This window comes from Rhinolophus ferrumequinum, chromosome 6, assembly GCF_004115265.2.
Source record: "Rhinolophus ferrumequinum isolate MPI-CBG mRhiFer1 chromosome 6, mRhiFer1_v1.p, whole genome shotgun sequence".
NCBI classification, from domain to species: domain Eukaryota; kingdom Metazoa; phylum Chordata; class Mammalia; order Chiroptera; family Rhinolophidae; genus Rhinolophus; species Rhinolophus ferrumequinum.
Genome location: NC_046289.1, coordinates 57,836,417 through 57,856,403, shown reverse-complemented (window position 1 = coordinate 57,856,403; position 19,987 = coordinate 57,836,417). Strand labels below are relative to the sequence as shown.

At 40.3% G+C, this 19,987-nt stretch overlaps 1 protein-coding gene and 1 pseudogene across 1 annotated transcript in view; both read right to left on the bottom strand.

Annotated features, from left to right (window-relative positions):
- FAM227B (family with sequence similarity 227 member B) overlaps positions 1-19,987 on the bottom strand; it is a 192,873-nt gene that overhangs the window by 1,223 nt on the left and 171,663 nt on the right. The window contains exons 14-16 of the mRNA XM_033107622.1: positions 5,535-5,610; positions 4,373-4,447; positions 1,588-1,657 (exon numbers count right to left, since the gene is read on the bottom strand). Coding sequence (XP_032963513.1) covers positions 1,588-1,657; positions 4,373-4,447; positions 5,535-5,610 — 221 coding nt within the window. The remainder of the gene's footprint in view (positions 1-1,587; positions 1,658-4,372; positions 4,448-5,534; positions 5,611-19,987) is intronic.
- Positions 8,039-12,250, bottom strand: LOC117023394 (60S ribosomal protein L21-like; annotated as a pseudogene).

The window sequence follows — 19,987 nt, the reverse complement described above, 5'->3', positions numbered from 1 at the left end:
TGAGATTCCTTCCTTGCAACTGGTAAGTATAATAAAAATTTCAGTCATTCTAAACCAGGGATTTACTCTGTATTTGTCTTAGTACCTGGCTTGATGAAAAGAACTAGTTTTCAATCAAACCATCACCAAGTGTTATTTTAAAAATTATGAGAGATACCAAATTTGTTTGGAAAGGATGGGGCTAGGACCACTGGAAAAAAGCTTCATACAGAAGATGGAACTTGATCAGGGCCCTGAAGGATGAGTAGAACTTGGAAGCTGGGCAGTAGGCAATGCAGATGAGCAAGATATATGACACGGGGGTTTCACTTGGTGTGTTCAGAAAGCTCAGTGGGAGTGAGGGGTTTGCCTTGGGATATAGTGGAGAATAACAGATTGGCAATACTGGCTAGAGCCAGCGTTTGAAGACCTCCAAGTCCACCATTTAGACCAGGGGTTGCAAACCAGTAGCCCATAGGCCACATCTGGTCTACAGATATATTTAGTTTGGCCCCCCAAGTATTCAAAAGCTTGGGGTCCTCATTAGGAATTTTATGGAAGAATCCGGATTACTGATGGTGGAGGACCTGATAACACTTTGGCCTCCATTCCTGCAGGCTGGGGAAGTGGTTGCCTGGTTTACATGAGGCAGGGACTCTCTGGTGTGCTACAGTTTTCACAACTCATTGTAGTTTCCCTGATACTTAGGCCATTTATCATTTACTAGCTGAAGTCAACCTGCACAGTTGTTTTCTTACACTAAATAGAATATTTCTCTGAAGTTAAGAGAGACCAAGAAAAATGGGAGAAAGAATTGTATGTGTGTGTGTGTAGGGAAGTAGTTAAACACCCTGGTATTTTATTCCTTTCTATCTCACGTTTTTGGCTCATATAGGGATTCAATTAGATTATTTGACCCCTATTTTTGACATTGCACCAGTAGCCAATGAGTACTGCTCTGGATTTTTGAGTAGAAGCCTGACATGCCGAAAATAAAAGGCTCTCTCCTATTCCTCAGATGGTCCAGCCTTCAGATATAATGTACACTAATCTTTACACGTTCTTGCCTGTTGGAAGGAAAGAAAGCCCTTCAGATTTAAAGGACTGCCCATAAGCAGAAAAGGAGGGGACAAAGAAAACTGGAGAAGATGGAGTGGTCTCCTTCTTCTCCTTTCTTTGTCACTCTTAGCCCTGTGTAGACCTTTGTCATTTCTGTCTTATGTTTCTGTTAATTGAAGGCAGGGACCATTCATTTCACACAGTAGTTGGAATCCAATATATTTTTGTTGAATTATTAATGGAAAATAAAATACGACTTCAAACACCAATAATTTTTTGTTAATTTGAAATTCTGACTGCTTTTGCAGGTTTTCAGTTGCACAAACTGGTCAGAAGCAGGGGATGGGGATAGTGGGCATGAGGTTGTCACAAATATGTAAAGCAGAGATTACCCTAAATGCGCATACAGATGATTCAATAACAAGAATGCATCCTATTCTGCCACTGTAACTTGGATGTGAAACCATATATTGTTTATTAAATGCTTTCCAGTCTATATAAGAGAAGCTAGAGAGAGAATTCTCAATTATTTTCAAAACAGAAACATACCAGGTTATGTAGGAACTTCTGAAAGTCATCCTCAGCTTCGTAAGGTTTCAAGGTAGCCTTTGCTTGGAGTCTATCATGGAATAAAGAATATCGCTAATGAACCATTTTTATACTGACACCAACTAAGAGCCAACATTTACAAAGAGTTTAATACGCTGGGCACTAGTAAGTACTTTACAACTATTAATTCAATTACACTTACAAGAATCGTATGAAGCAGGCACTACTATTGTAAAGGAGGAAACAGGCTCAGATAAGTTAAGTAACCTGCCCACTGTCACACAGCTAACAATGAGCAGGATTTAAACCCAAGCAGTGTGACTCGAGACCTGAGTTCCACCCACCGCGCGACACTGCATCCCCTCAGTGAAGTGTCCCCTTCAGAGAGATGGTTCACACAGTATTTCCTTCCTGATTCCACTCACCGGGCTCCCACACAGACTTTTAAGATGTGTCAATGAGGAGAGAAGAGTAAAACGGACTGGCAAGGGAAAGATCTGGGGGAGAAAGAGATGGAGAAGGCTAACGGGTGAGGACACTGACTAGACTGTAAGCTCATGGAGGGTGGGAATCCAGTCTTGATTTCTGTCACCAAGTACGCGTTCAGAAATATTTATGAAGGAAATGAATCGTTGAATTCAGGAGACAACAGGAAACTTCCAGAGATCTATGGACCAGGGAAGAGGCAGAGGTAACTTAGACAAGGAAGGACAGGAACTTGGGACAAAGGAGAAACAGTATTAAGCATGAGAAACATAGGTGAGAGACAGAAATGAAAAAGGGCATAAAGCTATTAACTTCACTGGCAACTTTCAAGTGAAACACTTAAAGATTATTTTTCTTCCATGAAATTTGTAGGAAGTAAAAATATCTGAGAATTCCAAACATACTTTGCTGAAGCATAACGTTTGGGTTAACCACCCCCCTGCAAGGCCTTCTCTAGGTTTCTTTACATTTAGTCTAGGGTACCCCTGAGGGCACAGTAGGGCTACGTCTTATGGGTCTGTTGCTTTAGTGCTCTGTGACTGACAAATTCATTCTCTATCTCTGCCAATTTTATCTCCTCAATCTGGATTCCCTCCTCACTCCTTGTGACCTTGTGGGTCGGTCCTTCCCTGCTTTTCTCAAATCTGTTATTATAGTCTGGGTCTCTTCCTCGCAGTCCTATTTCCACACACCCCGAAATATCCTTTGTACCCCTTTAGTAACACCCTCTTGGGGTCCTCTTGTCTTTGCATGTCATCTTGGGACTGGTTCATCTCACTTTGTAAAAAACCAACCCATCTTCTAACCCACTCTTTTAATTTAGAGGCCCCCTCTTTCTTTTTAAAAACTAGCATCTTTATTGAGATATATCACATACCATAAAATTCACCCTGGTAAAATGTACAATTCAGTGGTTTTTAGTACAGTTGACCTTGAACAACACAGGTTTGAACCGTGCAGTCCGCTCACATGTGGACTTTTTTCAGTAAATACCTGTACTGTTTTTGATCTGCAGCTGGAAGTTCATGGATGCGGAGGGCTGACTGTACCTGTAATTTTATACAGGGAACTTGAGCATCCTCAGATTTGGGTATCCACAGAGATCCTAGAACCAATCTCCTGAGGATACTGAGGGATAACTTAAGTTTTGGGGAGTCAAAAGTTGTATGTCGGTTTTTGACTGTGTCAGGGTCCGTACCCCTAACTCCTACGTTGTTCGACGGCCAATTGTATATGCACAGTTCTGGAACCACCACCACGACCTAATCCCCCATCTTTCTGCGTGCCTTTCCTCTCCATGAGTATCTCATTTTCAAAGATTACAGACGGAAACTTACATGCTGTGCCTACAATTTAACAGGCATATGGGATTTATATATCCAAATGAGTACTTTTCCCTTCACTTTCTCCAACGTGTCACTGCATAAAACATATTTGAGTGCTGCTCACAAGTCGATCTCAAAACCATTCTACATTCTTCTGTGTATGCTCAGTGGTGTGAAATCCCGTCCTATGTAGATTTGATTTTTGGGAACTTGTAAAAGTCACCTGGAGTCAGATCTTGTAATTTAGGTGGTACCAAGGGAAAACCTGGGTGATGCGATTTTGGGTGAAAAGTGAGGTAAGATTCTAAAGTAATGGGTTGCATTTCCTCACGTGACTGGGAGACTAGCCTTATAAGTTCCAGAATAGTAATGAGAAGTATGGCAGCATGGCTGACAGAGCTGTGGTCTCCTCCAGAGGCTTGTCTGAAGGGCTGTACTCATCTGATGCATATTCTTATGTGTGTGGCTATGTTGGAAGAAGTGGTTTAGCCTCAATACTCTATAGTTTTCCTTTTTAAACTCTAATTTCTAAAATAAATAAATCAGCCCAACTTTCCTTGCTTCAGTGGGGGACAATGTTGATATGTATAGGGGAACCAGCGGGGGTTGAACGGGGGACAAAGAACCAACCCACGGACACCAGCTAAATAGGCTGTTTTTCTAGTTTACATCTCCCATTAGGGCAGCGCATGGTTACGGGTTCATTTTTTTAAAAGCCTCGATCTTAAATCCTATGTCTGGTGGAGTAAAAGGACACGATGATAATGTTCAGCAAGTAATTAAATTAGCAGAGTAGGTGATTATGTGGGTAAAGAAAGTTAAAGTGTTATTCCAGATGAACTGTTGAGTAGAAAACCTCTCTGCAGATATTTGAGTTGATGTATTTTTGCATAATAAAACCATTGTGGTTTTATGTAACACATTTGTTCAATTAAAATGTTTGTAAGCACTACAAAGTTGAATAAAAAACAAACCTATCAAGTTCCTTGTCAATTCTTTCCTGCCGCTGTCTCAGGAGTTTTATTTCTTCATTAATTTTGTGCTTTTCTCTATAAAATCAAAGCTTGGAGTTAAAAATTAAAAGAAAGCAAGCATTTCTAATTGGGAGACAATAAATCCACAATTAGCTGACTTCCCCCTGTCAGGGAAAGCCCTTCACAAACCAGTTCTCAGGCGTGCCCTCCCCACACACAGGCCTTGGTGCGGGCAATTCCCCAGCGCAGCCGTCCTCCTTGTAAACATGCCAAAGGCATCACCTGGGCACCTGAGTATGGCCTGGACTCCACCTTGCTGCATCCCTGTTCTTCCTATGGAGCATGGGAAATCTCAGGGCTGTGTGTGTGTGTGTGTGCGTGCGTGCATGTGTGAGGGGGATGGGGACCATGGGAAGCTGAGGCTCAGACTTTGGTTCTGCCTGCTGGATACATAGGACCTAGCCGGCTGCTCTTCCATTTACCTCTCTTTGATATTTCCTGAACAGCATCAGACACCCAAAGGGGAAGATGCTCATACCTTCTCCCATTTAAGGCAATAAAACCTCAAGGCAGTGACTTTGATATCATAGGCAGAAGAGTTGGACCCTGCCAATTTGTTTTTATAAAAATTGATGGACAGCCTCTGATGAAGCTATTTGTAGCTTCCTGGCACTTAAGAATACCGTGACTGGCCATGAGGAAACATTTAAATTATGTACAAGAAACTGACAATGTTTCCCCAAGGAAGCATTACAGAAAAGACCTCTGCTTTGCTTTCCTCAACACCATCCCAGCTGCCATCCCAGCTTCAGGGATAGAGTAGAACTCCTTCCACTGAAAATGACTTTTCTGCTTTTCTTCCAGGGCTCATCTTTGTAAATGGACAATAAATAATCCAATCTCTAGCTCTCTTCTGGCCTCTCGATGTTGGGTTGCATCCCCCAATCACACCACAGCAAAGCTTCCTTCCTTCCTTCAAACCCTCACTCTTGCCATGTCCCCATGGTTACCACATACAGCCTTAACACTCTCCAAGTTCTAAGATGCTCAGAGGCAACTCTCCTCATCAGTAAAATAAGGAGAAATAGTGATTTCTAAGATCATTTCCAGCTTTAAAAGAGTCTATGATTTTATATTTAACAATAGTATGTCATCAACTTACATCCTAAAATCCTTTTCGTTCCTTGCAAATTGTCTTTTTGCCTCCTTTATAATATCACGGTAAGTTGGAGCAGGTGGTGTGATAGGCTTATGGTTAAGGAAAGATTTCCAATTAGGAACATTTGGGAGAGGTAAAGAGTATCCTTGACAGGAGGACCGGGGGGGTTCTGGCCTGGGTTTCCCAGTGTTGAAGGGTCTCAAGTATAAACATGACTATTATGTCTGGTGTTATACTGAGAGGACTGAAAGAAGACAATACTCATCAGACCACTTTAAACTTGCATCCCATCATCTGGACCACATCATCCATAGCACACTAGGACTTAATAGTTTCATAACTCCTGTAATTACCATTAAAATTCTTTTGGTGTGCTTCAAAAGTAGCAATTTGTTAAATGCAAATATTAATAATGTACCACAATTTTTGTAATCTTATTCAGACATTTCTACATATACTGAGAACCTCAGAGTCCTGACCTCTGAGAGGCTCTGGAGGTGACAGGCAGCACGTGTTGGCTGCCTCTGTTAGCTTGGGCTCTGCTTACTGCACAAAGAAAGATGGTAAGCAGATGGTGTAAGTGTGCCACTAATGAGGCTGGGGCTTTTGTCCCGTCTGTTTCTGGTACAGCCTGTGGTTGTGCCCCTAACCCTGGTCTTAACCCATGTCTGTGTCTGGAAAAGCAGACACTTCCCTTCTGAAGCAGCAATTGTCAAATGACTGAAGGAGGCATTGGTTAAGACCTTAGTCTCACTGATAAACTCGTAGCTCACGTCCTCTGCAGTTACCAAGACACGGGATGAGATGGACATCCTGGGGCCCCACTCCCCATTGTGAACCAGACTTCAGAATTACTTCTGTCTTTCTCTGAATGCAATTTGCTCATTTCAAAAACATTTATGTTCTATTTCAAGGCTGTTCCTGATGTTCATTTTAATTTTGTTTTTCTGGTATAAAAATGTTAGGAGAAGAAAAGCAATCACCATCAACAACAACAAAAAATGTTAGGAGAAGCCTGGTGGATTTTTTCACGAATTCGGATCACACTGTACAAATTTCCTTGTCTTCAGGGAATGACATTACTGGTATAAGTGCCCATATGAACTACAGTTTTTCCTCTTGATACAAATCAAGTCCAAATAGTAAAATTTCAAAATGAAACTTCCTTAGTCTGGATCCACGTGACTTTCAAACTTTAGCTTTCAGATTGCATTTTGCATAAGTAATATATTTGACTATTCAATGAATAACATTAAACACTGCCTCATTTTAAATAATGAAAGCAGAGAAAAACTGAATGTTGCAAAAATCTACTCATTTTTCAGTAAGACTTAAAAAATATTATTGTACAAAGAATATTTTAGCAGCATTAATTTAATCAAAAGAAAAACATTCTCCCATAATCCCACTTTCCAAAAAATAAAACTATTTTCAATTTTTTATGTGTCTTTCCATCTGTCATATGCAAATATATATTTTACCTTATTGTTATAATGGTGTGGTTGCTTTCATTAACCAACATAGTTTCGTAATTTCCCCATGCATCTAGGTTTTGTAGTAATTATTTTCATGTTTTAAAAAAATGTCATTGGGTATATGTAACAGATGGGTTTTACTGCCATGACTATCATTAACATGGTGCAAACATTGCTGGGTTTTCTTATAGGAAACCACCAATTTCACCTCTCTTCTCCAATTGTGTGTTCCAATAGGACATTTCCCCCACCAAGAGTCTAGCAAGGGAGGCCCTGGTCTCTCCTAACTTAGGTCCCTCTGAATTGGGGGAACAAGTAGGTCTTGGTCAGCTTGGGACTGGTATGATGTCCATGGTTGAAAAGAGTCAGTGGTCCTGTTCATTCCATAAGCGAGAAGCCTGCAGTCCCAGTTATGCCTGCTTTCCATCTTTAGTTTTTTTTCCCCACCTGTCACAGACCGTGATGAAGTCCAGCAGCATCAGAAGAGATGGCTCAACAATCTTCCTGAAACAAGTGATACCTGAAGATGTCAGACTACTTTTAATGCCTGCCTTACTCCCACTGCTGCATGAAGTGACTGAAAGTCTAAGACCTGTGAGTGAAAATCACAAAAAGTTGAATGTCATTCTTCTTGTAGAATGATTAGCACAACCAATGGTATGCTTTTCTTAAAGTGTAGATGGTCTTGAGCTGCTGAGATTTCATTTGCATGCAGCTTTTTCCCATTAATATTTAATTTCTCCCTCAAGTGTCTGTTAGAATTTCAAAGACTTTTAACCCTTCTACAAAGTTATATCGTGCTCTTGAGTATGGTTTCCATAATGAAGTATTTGTGAGTAGGATGGTATTTGTCACTCTGAAAGAATTAGATTTTCTTTGCATTGCACATTCATTACATAGGATTGGTATTGAGACAAAGAACTATATTTTATTATAAATTATTAATTTTGAACACATGTCATTATTGAAATGAACTGGGTATACATTTTTATTTTCAACAGTGCAGAGGTCATTTTTTTTTTTTTACACCTATCATGCCATGAGTTCATAGAAAATGGGTTCCAGCAGCTCAGGCTCCTTTCCACTGGTTCTCACAAAAGTGTGTCTCTGGGTGGAGGAGGCTGGATCTTCGGCTGAACCCAGGTATCTTTCTCTTTGGCTTCCTTCAATTTTTTTTTTCAATTTGCTTCTTTTTTAAATTATTTTTTTCAGTTACAGATGATATTCAATATTATTTTACATTAGTTTCAGGTGTACAGCATAGTGGTTAGACATTTATATAATCTATGCAGTGATCCCCTGGATTAGTCTAGTACCCACCTGGAATATAAAAAGTTGTAACATTATTGACTATATTTTCTACACTGTACTTTACATTCTATGACTACTTTGTAACTACCAATTTGTACTTCTTAATCCTTTCACCTTTTCACCCTGCCCTCCAACCCCCTCCCATCTACCATCCCAACAAATCTAGTACCCGTCTGACACCATACATAGTTATTACAATATTATGGACTATATTCCTTATGGTATACCCTTTGTAACAACCAATTTGTATTAGGGTGGTGCAAAAGTAATTGCAGTTTAAAAGGTAAAAAATAATTGCAAAAACTGCAATTACCCTTGCACCAACTTTCCCCTTTTTCACCCAAACGCTCAAACCCCCGCCCATCTGGCAACCATCAAAATGTTCTCTGTATTTATGAGTGTGTTTCTGATTTGTTTGTTTATTTTGTTCTTTAGATTCCACATATAAGCGATATCACATTGCATCTGTCTTTCAGTATCTGACATACTCCACTCAATGCCCTCCAGATCAATCCATGCCGCCACAGGTGGCAAGAACCCACTCCCTTCCCTGGCCGAGCAATATTCTATTGTATATGCTTGTATGTATCACCTCCTCTTTATCCCCTCTTCCATCGATGGACACACAGGCTGCCTCCACATCTTGGCCATTGTAAACAATGATGAATGAATATGGATACACGCGTCTCCTTGAAGTAGCATTTGGGTTTCATCAGATAAATTCCCAGAAGTGGGATTACTGGGTCCTTCTTTGTCTCTTGTTATAGCCTTTGTTTTAAAGTCTACTCGTATTTTGTCTGATATAAGTTTGGCTACCCAAGTTTTTGCTTGTTTGTTTTCATTTTCGTGAAATATCTTTTTCTATCTCTTTACTTTCCATTTGTGTTTGTGTTTTTCAATCTGAAGTGATTCTCTTGTAGGAAGCGTATGGAAGGGTTTTGTTTTCTTATCCATTCAGCCTTCACATGTCTTTTGATAGGAGCATTTAATCCACTTACATTGAAAGTAATTGTTGACAGATATATAGCTATTGTCATTTTATTATTCATAATTTTGTTCCCCTCCCTATCTTAAAGAAGTGTCTCTAACATTCTTTGTAATACTGGTTTGGTGGTGATGAACTCCTTTAGCTTTTTCCTGTCTGGGAAGCTCTTTATCTGTTCTTCGCTTTTAAATGATAGCCTTGTAGAGTAGAATAATCTTGGTTTTTTCATCACATTGAATATTTTGTGCCAATCCCTTCTGGCCTGCAAAGTTTCTGTTGAGAAATCAGCTGACAATCTCAAGGGGGCTCCCTTATAAGTTACTAGTTGCATTTCTCTTGCTGCTTTTAGGATTCTCTCTTTGTCTTTAATCTTTGCCATTTTAATTTTAATGTGGCTTGGTGTGGACCTATTTGGGTTCATCTTGTTTGGGACTTGCTGTGCTTCCTGGACTTGTACGTCTATTTCCTTTACTAGGTTAGGAAAGTTTTCAGTCATTATTTCTTCAAATAGGTTCATAATCCCTTGCTTTCTCTCTTCTCCTTTTGGAACCCCTGTGATACAAATGTTGTTATGCTTGATATTGTTCCAGAGATCTCTTAAACTATTCTGATTTTTTTGGATTCCTTTTTCTTTTGTTGTTCCGATTGGGTGTTTTCTGCTACCTTGCCTTTTAAATCGCTGATTCAGTCCTCTGCTTCATGTAGTCTGCTGATAATTCCTTCTAGTGCATTCTTCATTTCAGTTATTATATTCTTCACTTCTGACTGGTTCTTTTTTATGGTTTCTATGTCTTTTTTTTATGCTTGCAATCTCTCTGTTGAAGTTCTTACTCTCTTTTGAGTCCCTTGAACATCCTCATAACCATTGTTTTGAATTCTGTTTCTGGTAGGTTGCTTGCTTCCATTTTGTTTAGTTCTTTTTTTTTTTTGAGTTTTCTCCTGTTTTTTCATTTGGGACGTATTTCTTTGTTTCCTCATTTTAGCTTTCACCCTGTGTTTGTTTCAATATATAAGGTAGATATGCTTTGTCTCACAGTCTTGACTGGGTGGCCTTATGTAATAGGTGTCCTGTGGGGCCCTGGCACAGTCTCCCTGGTCACCTGTGCTGGGTGTGCCAGGAGTGTGCCTTGTTTGGGTTGTGTGTGCCCTCCTGTTAGAGTTGAGCTTTGATTGCTATTGGCATGTCAGTGGGTGGGATTGACCCTCAGGCTGATTGGCTGTGTGGTTTGGCTACATCCACAGCTTTTGGGCTGCTGTGTGGGGAACTTACCCCAGTGAGTGGGATTTGCCCCAGCGGGCTCTGGTGGCTGTTGAGACTGCCCTTTGAGTGTGCCACTTGTGGGGCTAATTATGTCATGCTCTGCTGTGGTCTGAAGCCAACCTCCAGGTTTGTTGGTTCTGAAGCCTCTTGGGAGGGGCTTCAGTGTAGGCCCAGTCACCTACTGCCTGTGACCATCTGGTAGGATTTACAAAGCAATCCGCAGTTTTTTGCTGCCTGTGCTAAACCTGGAGGCATGAGGGAGAGGCCACGCTGTGAACAGAGGATGGCTGCCACCTGTACTAGGCCTGGGGTACTCCACAAAAAGCCAGGACACCCCAAGGCCTGCTGCCACCTCCCGGATCCCTTAAAGTTCAGTTGCTGATAAAGCCTTACGTGGTATGTGAGTTGGGTGAGACAGGGTCTTGGGCACTCACTGGAGTAGGAAGAGTTATGTTCACCAGGTTAATGTAAATTCTGATTTGGTGCCAGTGCTGAGCCTTGAGCTACTCAGGAAAAGTCTCTGAGCACACCCAGGCCAGTTGTCACCCATCTGGGGCCCGTGCACTTTAATAGTTTTCTAAGAAAGAGTACAATGAGGGCAGGGCTGGCTGCTGGTGGAGAAAGTGCCTCAGGTGTTGGGGGAGTTCAGCGGGGTAGGGTTGCAGTGAGTCAGCAGAATGGAGCAGCAGAGCTCACCAGACCAATCAGATTCAGATTTGGCTGTAAGCATAGGGGGCGGGCTCAACACAAAGATGGCGGCTACCTGCCGGCTGCATGGGAGGAGCACTCCACACAGGGAAAATGTCCTCTACCCCTGCGCTTGGAACCACACACCTCAGTCTCCTCCCTGTATGCCTCTGATGCTCACCGAGTCACCATCCCTCCGCTGGAGCCCAAGGTGAGTGGTTGCGAGCGAGCAGTCTGTGTGCGGGCTGTGTAAGAGGATGTCTGGGTTTCCCACAGCCTTCCATCCCACCTGCATGGTTGGAATCCCCACTCTTTTTCAAAGCTAGATTTTGTGGTGGCTCCTCTTCCTGGCACCAGCACTCTGGGCTGGGGAGGCTGGAGTGGGGCTGAGGTCCTTTGCTCCTCTGAGGGAAACCTCAGTGGCCGAGGTATCCCTCCCTATTTTCAATCGCCACATGGAAGTTTGCCTCCAGCCCTGTTTGCCTCTCTGCCCCTCGTACCAATCTTGATGTGGCTTCTTCTTTATATTGTTAGTTACAAAATTTCTGTTCAGCCAGACTTCAGATGGTTCTCCAAGTTGACTGTTTTATAATTTAGTTGTAATTTTAATGTGTTCATGGAAGGAAGCAGGCACAGTGTTTATCTACATGGCCATCTTGGATCTCCCAGCTTCCTTATTTTTTAAATCATTTTCCTTCACACATTTCAGGAAGCTATACTGGCTCTTAGAGTGCTTAATATGCTCAAAGTGTATACATTAATTCTCTTGGCAAGAATTCTGCTCTTGTTTGTTTACAACAATGCCAACTGCATGCTGGGTGATACTGTAGAGTCTTTCACTTTTGCCATGGTAACATTTGTGGGACATTCCCTTGATGTCTACAATATCACCTTTGTTGTAGATTTGCATGTATGTGGCAAAAGGAACAACGCCATGTTTTCTAAAAGGTCTAGAGAACGTATAGCGGCTGCCTCTCCTCTTTCCCTTTTTGTTGGTCATTTTGGCCAATTAGTGGAAAATGTTGGTTCCTGCTGAAATGGAGGGCATATATTCTTTATAAAGTCTTTCTCATTGGCCACAAAACTTGGTCATAGTTGTACATTTGTGTTGTGTAATGAGGTTCTGAGCTGTATGATGTTGGTGTTGACTAAAAACTCAGCATTTTCTTGCAATATTTAATGGTGATAGTTTCCAGTAGATTTCTGTTAATTAATGTTTGTTAATGACTATCCTAATTTTTATTCTCTTCAGATACTTAAAGCCATCAATTTTCCCCAACTGTAGAGTACTTAGAGCTTATGAATTATGATGAATGGCTATATTCTGTTTCTTGGGGATGACGGTGACAACATGGTTTCCAATTCCACTGTTTGAATTGACCTTATTTTCTCATGCACTGCAACATGGAGATTACATGGCAAGCTATTCAATGGATAATGAGCCATTTTGGTACAAATAAAATGGTCTTATTCTGAGACTTCCCAACAGTGTAGTTGGGATGTGACAGTTGTGGTTGGGATGTGACAAATCAAGACCTGGAGACATCCCAGAGGCCTCAAATCAGACTCTAGGGTCTTGAATCTCCCTTTAGAATCACAGAGTACTACAGAAACAAGAAACCTTAGAAATCATAGGGTCCAACTTGATTATGCTATAGATGAAGAAACTGAGGCATGTAGGAGGATAGTACCATGTCTTTGAGAGCTTGGGTGTATGTGAGAGTTGGAAAGAGAATGGCCCAGGGGATAATTTTCTCCTATCTGCCAAAAGTATGTCCTAGGATGAGGCCAGAGGAGGCTTTGCTATCTCCCTCATATCCCTTAGAGATATTCTGTGGAGTATCCTCAGAGTTGCTTGCAAGATTACCAGGTTTAAGGCCAAAGTACCCATTCTACACATAATGCTATTGGATAAGAAGTAAAAGAAATCTAGGAAGCAAGCAGTGGCCAGAATCTCCTCCTTTATGCACCATAATTCATTTAATTCTTAATCTGAAAAACTAAATTCTTGAAATAACTTATTAGCATGCAGCCCAAACAAACCTTAGGGAAGTTTTCTGCATGTTGTTTACCTTTGTTTATACTTTAAATTGTTTGATATTAGATTTGCAAAAGTGTCAGACATCCACAACATAGCCATGTATCAAGAAATTTTTTTAAAAAGTTATTACTATGTGCCTTATTCTATGAGAGATAGTACCACTGTTGGAATCTCACCCAGATTCTATACGGCCTGGTATTATGTGTAAAATAAGGTTGCTGTTTTAGTAAGTTTCACTATTTAACACATCATTAGCAGTTTTGTAGCATAGTCTAGAAAACTTAGGAAACAGGGCTACTAAAACTATTAACGAAGATTTAACTAAAAGCATTCAGCAAACTTGCCAGGACTTTTATTAGGCATTGAGAAATGAAGATGAGTCAGACATGATGTTTGGCTTTAAGGAGTTAGTAGAAATGAGAAGAGGCAGCAGGAAGTTTTTGAAGTAGGAGACAAAACTATTAAAAATAAATAGGCATAAAGACTATAAAAGTCTAGCAATCTGTTCTTCTTTAGTGCATGACTTTCTCAAATTGGATAAGGTTACTTCTCTGTCCCACTATGGCAACTTATGTAGGATTCTATCATCGATGACACTATTTCCTGTTTTTGATGTTGGATTGCGTGGCACCTTCACACTAGTACCAGTCTGCTATGTAATAGGTACTCAGGAAGTGTTTACTGTTCTTCACCTACTGAATAAGCATTCTTATTGATATCTCGGTGCAGTTGAGTCACAGATTTCATCTAGAGAAGCCTAGTCATCATCATAAACTTAATTATTTTTTGCTATATTGTTTAAGAACTCAGAGAAGTATGATATATCTTTAAGGAAATTTTTCATCAAAATAGTTAACGTAAAAAGTTTTGGGGCCGCAAATGGTTGGCTCTAGTTATTTGGAAAATTTAGTTATGGGCAACGCTTCACTCCCTGATAAGGATGGATAAACAAACTGCTGATTTATAGAGATTCCACCATTTTTATAACTTAATTCCTTTAACAGAGACAGCTCCAAGGGTTGTTTGGAAGGACTTTCGCCATCCCCATAGTTCCATCAACCCTTCCTGCCCCCACAAAGCTATTCTAAATAAACGTACAAACTTTGGGTTTGCTTTGCAAACACAGGTTCCGGCCAAGTTCCGTAGTCTCCTGCTTGTAACTGAACTGAATATCTAAGTCTTTCCTTTAAAGATAGAGATTCTGGAGACCCTACTTCACTGATATTGACCAAAGTGGAATACTGGTGACAAAACAGAACAAATACATGTGAGGCGACCTCTAAAAGCAGCCAATTTGGTTTTTCCTTAAATACACAGGACTTCAGCTCTAAGCTAGGCAGGATTTCCACTTTCTGATATCCTGGAGCATCTCACAGAATCACTCGGACTCATAGCTGGCAGTGATTTTTATGGCTGAATGCATAGTCACAGTATAGGGTTTACTTTTTCCTTTCCCTGCTCACTTCCTAGGAGAAGAAATGGGTTGGGTGAATACAAAATTATAATCCAATCAATGTTTTATATTTATTTAAGGTATTTCTTTTTAGTCCTAAATTTTAAGCATTCAAAAAGCTATGGCTTTTCCATCTGATTTTTTTATGGATCAGTAACATGTGGAGCAAAAATATCCATTTTTTTCCAACAAGTAAAGATCATTTAAACTGGTTGAAAATGAACTTTTCCTCTCTTATTTGATACAAATTGGGCTTTACCACATTTACACCAAGTTAAAAAAAAAAAAGAGGCAAAAAACACCTAAACTATTACTAACTTTGCAGGATGAAAATCCCTCCTGCTCCCCCTCTTATTTTTCCATTGAGCCATGTTTATAATCTAAAGTCAAAATTGTGGGTAAAAAATTGATACAACCCACTCCCTGGAACCTGATTACCTAAAGTAACTAAGGTCTTCTATTTATTTCATTAGTTAGTTTAATAACAAGTTTGCTGAATTGTGGTTTGTATTTTGTGTGTTTTATTAAAAGAAAAGAAAAACCCAACTAGAAAACCCGAGTCTGTAAGAAAAAAAAGGCCGGATCTTACAAGCAATTTTGTAATTGTCTCTGGCTCAAGGTGGCTACAAAATGCTTACAGTACACATGCACATACTTACTTGGTAAAACAAAACCCCTTTGTTCCTCAAGTTCTTTAAAAAAAAAAGTTCTTTCTCTCCCCACCACTTTTTTTTTAAAACTTGGCCCTATTGTTAACCAGCAGAGTTTGTGAAAGAAAGAAATTTAGCAACTTACTCAGCAAAGTTCAGAATAGTTCCAATTAGAAATCATCTAAAAATAAAAACAAAACCTCCTTTTCTCTTCTAAGAGCAAATTTAAATACTTCATGTATCCTTTATCCTGTTATGCCTCCATGTTTTTCTGCTTATCAAGTGCTCTATTAAGTCTTAAGTACATTTCTAAAAATCTAAAATCTGGTCTTTTAAGGAATCTTTGGAATCCAACAGGAGAGTTATCAGGTTATTGTAGGTAACTGACATAAATTTTGCTCTAAATAGTATATATTGCCATTCTATATAACATGTAAAATATGATCAAATGGATTAGTTTACTAAACTATGTATCTAGTCAAATCTACGTTCTTCTTACTTGGAGAAGATATTGGGGTATAAGAATAGTGAGGAAAAGAAAACTGCCTTTTATGGGCTAGTTCCACAAAACTGAGCCTACACAGTAAGAGCCAAGGATCCATCTCTTAAATTATGTTCAGAATCCCCCTGAGGCTGTTGTGACTTGCCTTTCTTATTTTTTGACCTTGATGGGTCTTTTTGCATCTTTTGCCTTCTATAATTCCTAAAGCTTAGGCAACTTCTCTCTTAATTTCTTCAGAGTGAGTATGTGTTTTCCTTTCCCAAAAGTGCTCTGTAGGAGATGGGAGCCAAACACAGTGAGCTGCCCTCTCATTGAAATCCCTGATGGTTATCAAAATTGACATTAACAGGTGCCTCTTTGGCTTCAGTGAATTTCTATGCTTCTGGCTTGTTTGACTCCAGTTTTCCCAGTGCTACTCCCTCCTCTCTCTGTTTCACCCTTCTGGTGAGGTTTCCCCAAGTCTTGAAACTGAATTATGTAGACAAATATAATTACATGGACTTGCAGCAGAGCAGACATTCCTTTGGTACTAGTTCCATGAAAAAAAGCAACCTGGTTAATCCCCTTTCCATTTTCTTCCAGACTAAGCCTCTATTCAAGATACCCTTGTTCAGTTCTCTAAGCACTTCATTTGTTTCAATTGTTGCTCTGATTGCTTCCACAATAAGCACACACACAAAAAATTGTACCCATGTCTCTTTAGATTCCATCTATTTCCAGGCAAAGGAAGTGTGTGCTTCTTTAGACCCTTCAGGGTATCCTCTTCCTTAAAGGCCACTGAGCTGCAGCCTTGAGATATTGAGGAGAGGGGAAGAACAGAAATTGTTCCGGCAAGTATGGGAGGAAAGCTAGAAAGGGGCTGTAGCTTACTTAGGTGGAGCTGAGGAGCTTGTGGACACGGTTGTTCAGTAAACAATAAGCTACCTGAAGTCAGGGACGATAGTCATGACCTTAGCACACAGCCCTATACCAAGAATGTTTGTAAATGTTTGTTAATGCAACGCAAGAGCAGTCTGGAGTCTGGAACCAGGTAATGAAGGAATATTTAGGTAATGTGGCAGAGTCGGACACTTAGTAAGCAAGATCTGAAGTATGTGGAAACTAATAATTAGAGCAGGCAACACATGTAGAATCCAAAACGAGAACTGGGGCAGGAGGGGAAAGCCCAGGCTGACGGTAAAGATAAGGGGCAGTGAGCATGTGCAAAGGAGAGACTGCTGATAGACACATCCCAACCTACTGCATGAAACAGGTTTCCCCGCATGCATCACTTTTCCCTTAAAAGCATGTTTTCAAGGCCCCCATGTATCAGTAAGCATTTATATGCTGCACCATTCTTATAAAGACCATACTGGGAACTGCAAAATCAGCCCAGCCATAAGCTGTGGGCCTGTTTATATAGTCAGTGAATTGTTTTCAGTCTCTCCTGCCTCTTCCTTAGAAACTACCCATTGTGTAGATCATTTTTTGGGGGGTGGGAAGATGGGGTTAGCCTTTTTTGTCTCTATTTGAACTCATGGAGTGGAACAATAAGAACTATATAGGTATAAATAATTAGGTTGTTTTCCTAGCTTGGCTATTGTGAATAGGCTGCGATGAACATGGGAGTGCAGATATCTCTTTGAGATCCTGTTCTCATTTCCCTTGGGTATATACCCAGATGTGTGATTGCTGGGTCATATAGTAGCTGTATTTGTAATTTTTTGAGGAACTGCCATCCTGTTTTCCGTAGTGGCTGCACAAATTTACATTCCCACCAGCAGTGCACAAGGGTTCTTTTTCCTCCACATCCTCTCCAACACTTGTTATTTCTCGTCTTTTGATAACAGCCATTCTAATGGATGTGAGATGATATCTCATTGTGGTTTTGATTTGCATTTCTCTGATGATTAGTGATGTTGAGCACTTTTCATGTACCTGTTTGGCCATTTATATGTCTTCATTGGAAAAATGTTCAGTTTCTCTGCACATTTAAAAAAATGTATTTATTTATTAATTTATTTTTAAATTTTTTATTTGCTAATGATTTGTGAGTTCCTTTTATATTTTTGATATTAACACCTTATCAGATACATGATTTGCAAATATTTTCTCACATTCCTTTTCATTTTGTTGATGGTTTCCTTTGCTGTGCGAAACTTTTTAGTTTGATGTAGTCCCACTTATTAAATTTTGCTTTTTTCGCTTGTGCTTTATGGTGTCATATCAAAAATATTGTTACCAAAACTGACATCAAGGAGCTTTTCACTATGTTTTCCTCTAGGAGTTTTATAGTTTCAGATATTATGTTTAAGTCTTTAGTCCATTGTGAGTTAGTTATAGTGACTGGTGTAAGATAGAGGTCCAAATTCATTCTTCTGTTATGTGATTATCCACTTTTTCTAACACCATTTATTGAAGAGACTATCTTTTCCCCATTGAGTATTCTTGGTCCCTTTGTCAGATATTAGTTTACTATATACATGAGGGTTTAGTTAAACTCTTTCTCCCTTCTCCCTCTCTTCTTCTGGGACTCCAATAATTTGCGGATTATTTCTTTTGATGGTATCCCACAGGTTAAGTAGGCTTTCTTTACTCTTTTTCATTCTTTTTGCTGTGTTCTTCTCTAACTGGATAATTCTAAAGTTCCTGCCTTCTAACTCACAGATTCTTTTTCGCTTGATCCATTCCGTTGTTGATGCTCTCTATCACATTTGTTTCCATTTAATCCATTATATGCTGCACTCCAGAATTTCTTTTCAGTTCTTTTTTATTTTTATGATTTTTATTTCTTTGTTGAAGTTCTTATTTTGTTCATGTATTATTTTCCTGATTTTACTGAATTGTCTGTTTTCTTGTAGCTCCCTGAGTTTCCTTAAAACAGCTATTTTGAATTCTTTATTTAGATAAATTGAGATCATGTCTTTGGGAAGATTATTGTGATCTCTTGGTGGTGTCATGCTTCCTTGATTTTTCATGTTCTTGGAAGTTCTGTGTTGCTGCCTTTGCATTTGAAGTAGAAGTCACTTCTCCTTGTCTTTGCTGACTTCCTTTGGGAGAGAAACACCTTCTGTCAGCCTTGCTAGAGATTCTGAATTTTCTTCTCTTAGGTCTTCTCTGGATACACCTGTTCCATGCTCCCTGCTCCCTCTTGTGGCAGAATACTTAAGCTAGTATGCCTTCTCTTATCCTGCAAAACACCAGGATGAGTGCTGACAGCCTCCCTTTCGTTTTCCCAAAGGTGGTACTGAGGCTCAAGTTTGTAGTCTCTCCCTGGCCCACAAATTTGGGCTGACACAGGCTTTTTTGTGTGTGCTCACTGGCAACTGCTAAAGCTCACTCTCGTCATGCTGTTGGGAGAATGCACAGGAAGCTGGCCAAAGGGTGTGACTGTGTGTGGGGGAGGTACATGGTCCACTAGGGGGGCCCGTGGGCCAGTCAGGGGGAATCTGTGGGCAGGCTTCTTGGTGGAATCAATGACATGGTCAGGAGAATCTGCATCCATTTGTAGTGCCCTTTCAGAGTCCTACCTGCCACGCTCCCAGCCTCTTCCTACCCTCCAAGTCATTCAACCCACCATTCTGTACTCTGGATGGGGCAAGAGAAAAATGAGTGTCTTTGGCAGCAACCGCACAGTTAGGGAAGCCAGGTTTTCACTCACAAGTTCTCACTTTCCCCCACATGAGAAATCACGGGCCAAGAAGATCTCTCTTGGCCTTAAGCTGTGCCACTTCGGGGAAAGAGTGAAGTCAAATTGTTCCTTTACCCTCTCCAAGGCATCCACACTCATATTGTTTTGCTCCCATGGTGTGCTGGAATTCTTCCGCTGAAAACCTGGACTTCCACAAAGTGTCTCTTGTCCATAGGTGATTATCTATGATACTGTTTTCTGAGGGTTCCCAGGCTATGGCCAAAGCACTAGAGCCTGTTCCCTACAAGGTCCACAGTTGGGACCTTGTGTGCTTATTTCCTGATACACAGATGAGTGAGACTCTCGGGTTCCTTGGCAAATGCTGCTACATCCTACAGCATCCGCAAAGGCACTTTTGTCCATGGATGGATGCCACATGGTTGTTGTTGAGGGGGGGACATGAACAAGTGAGACCTTATTT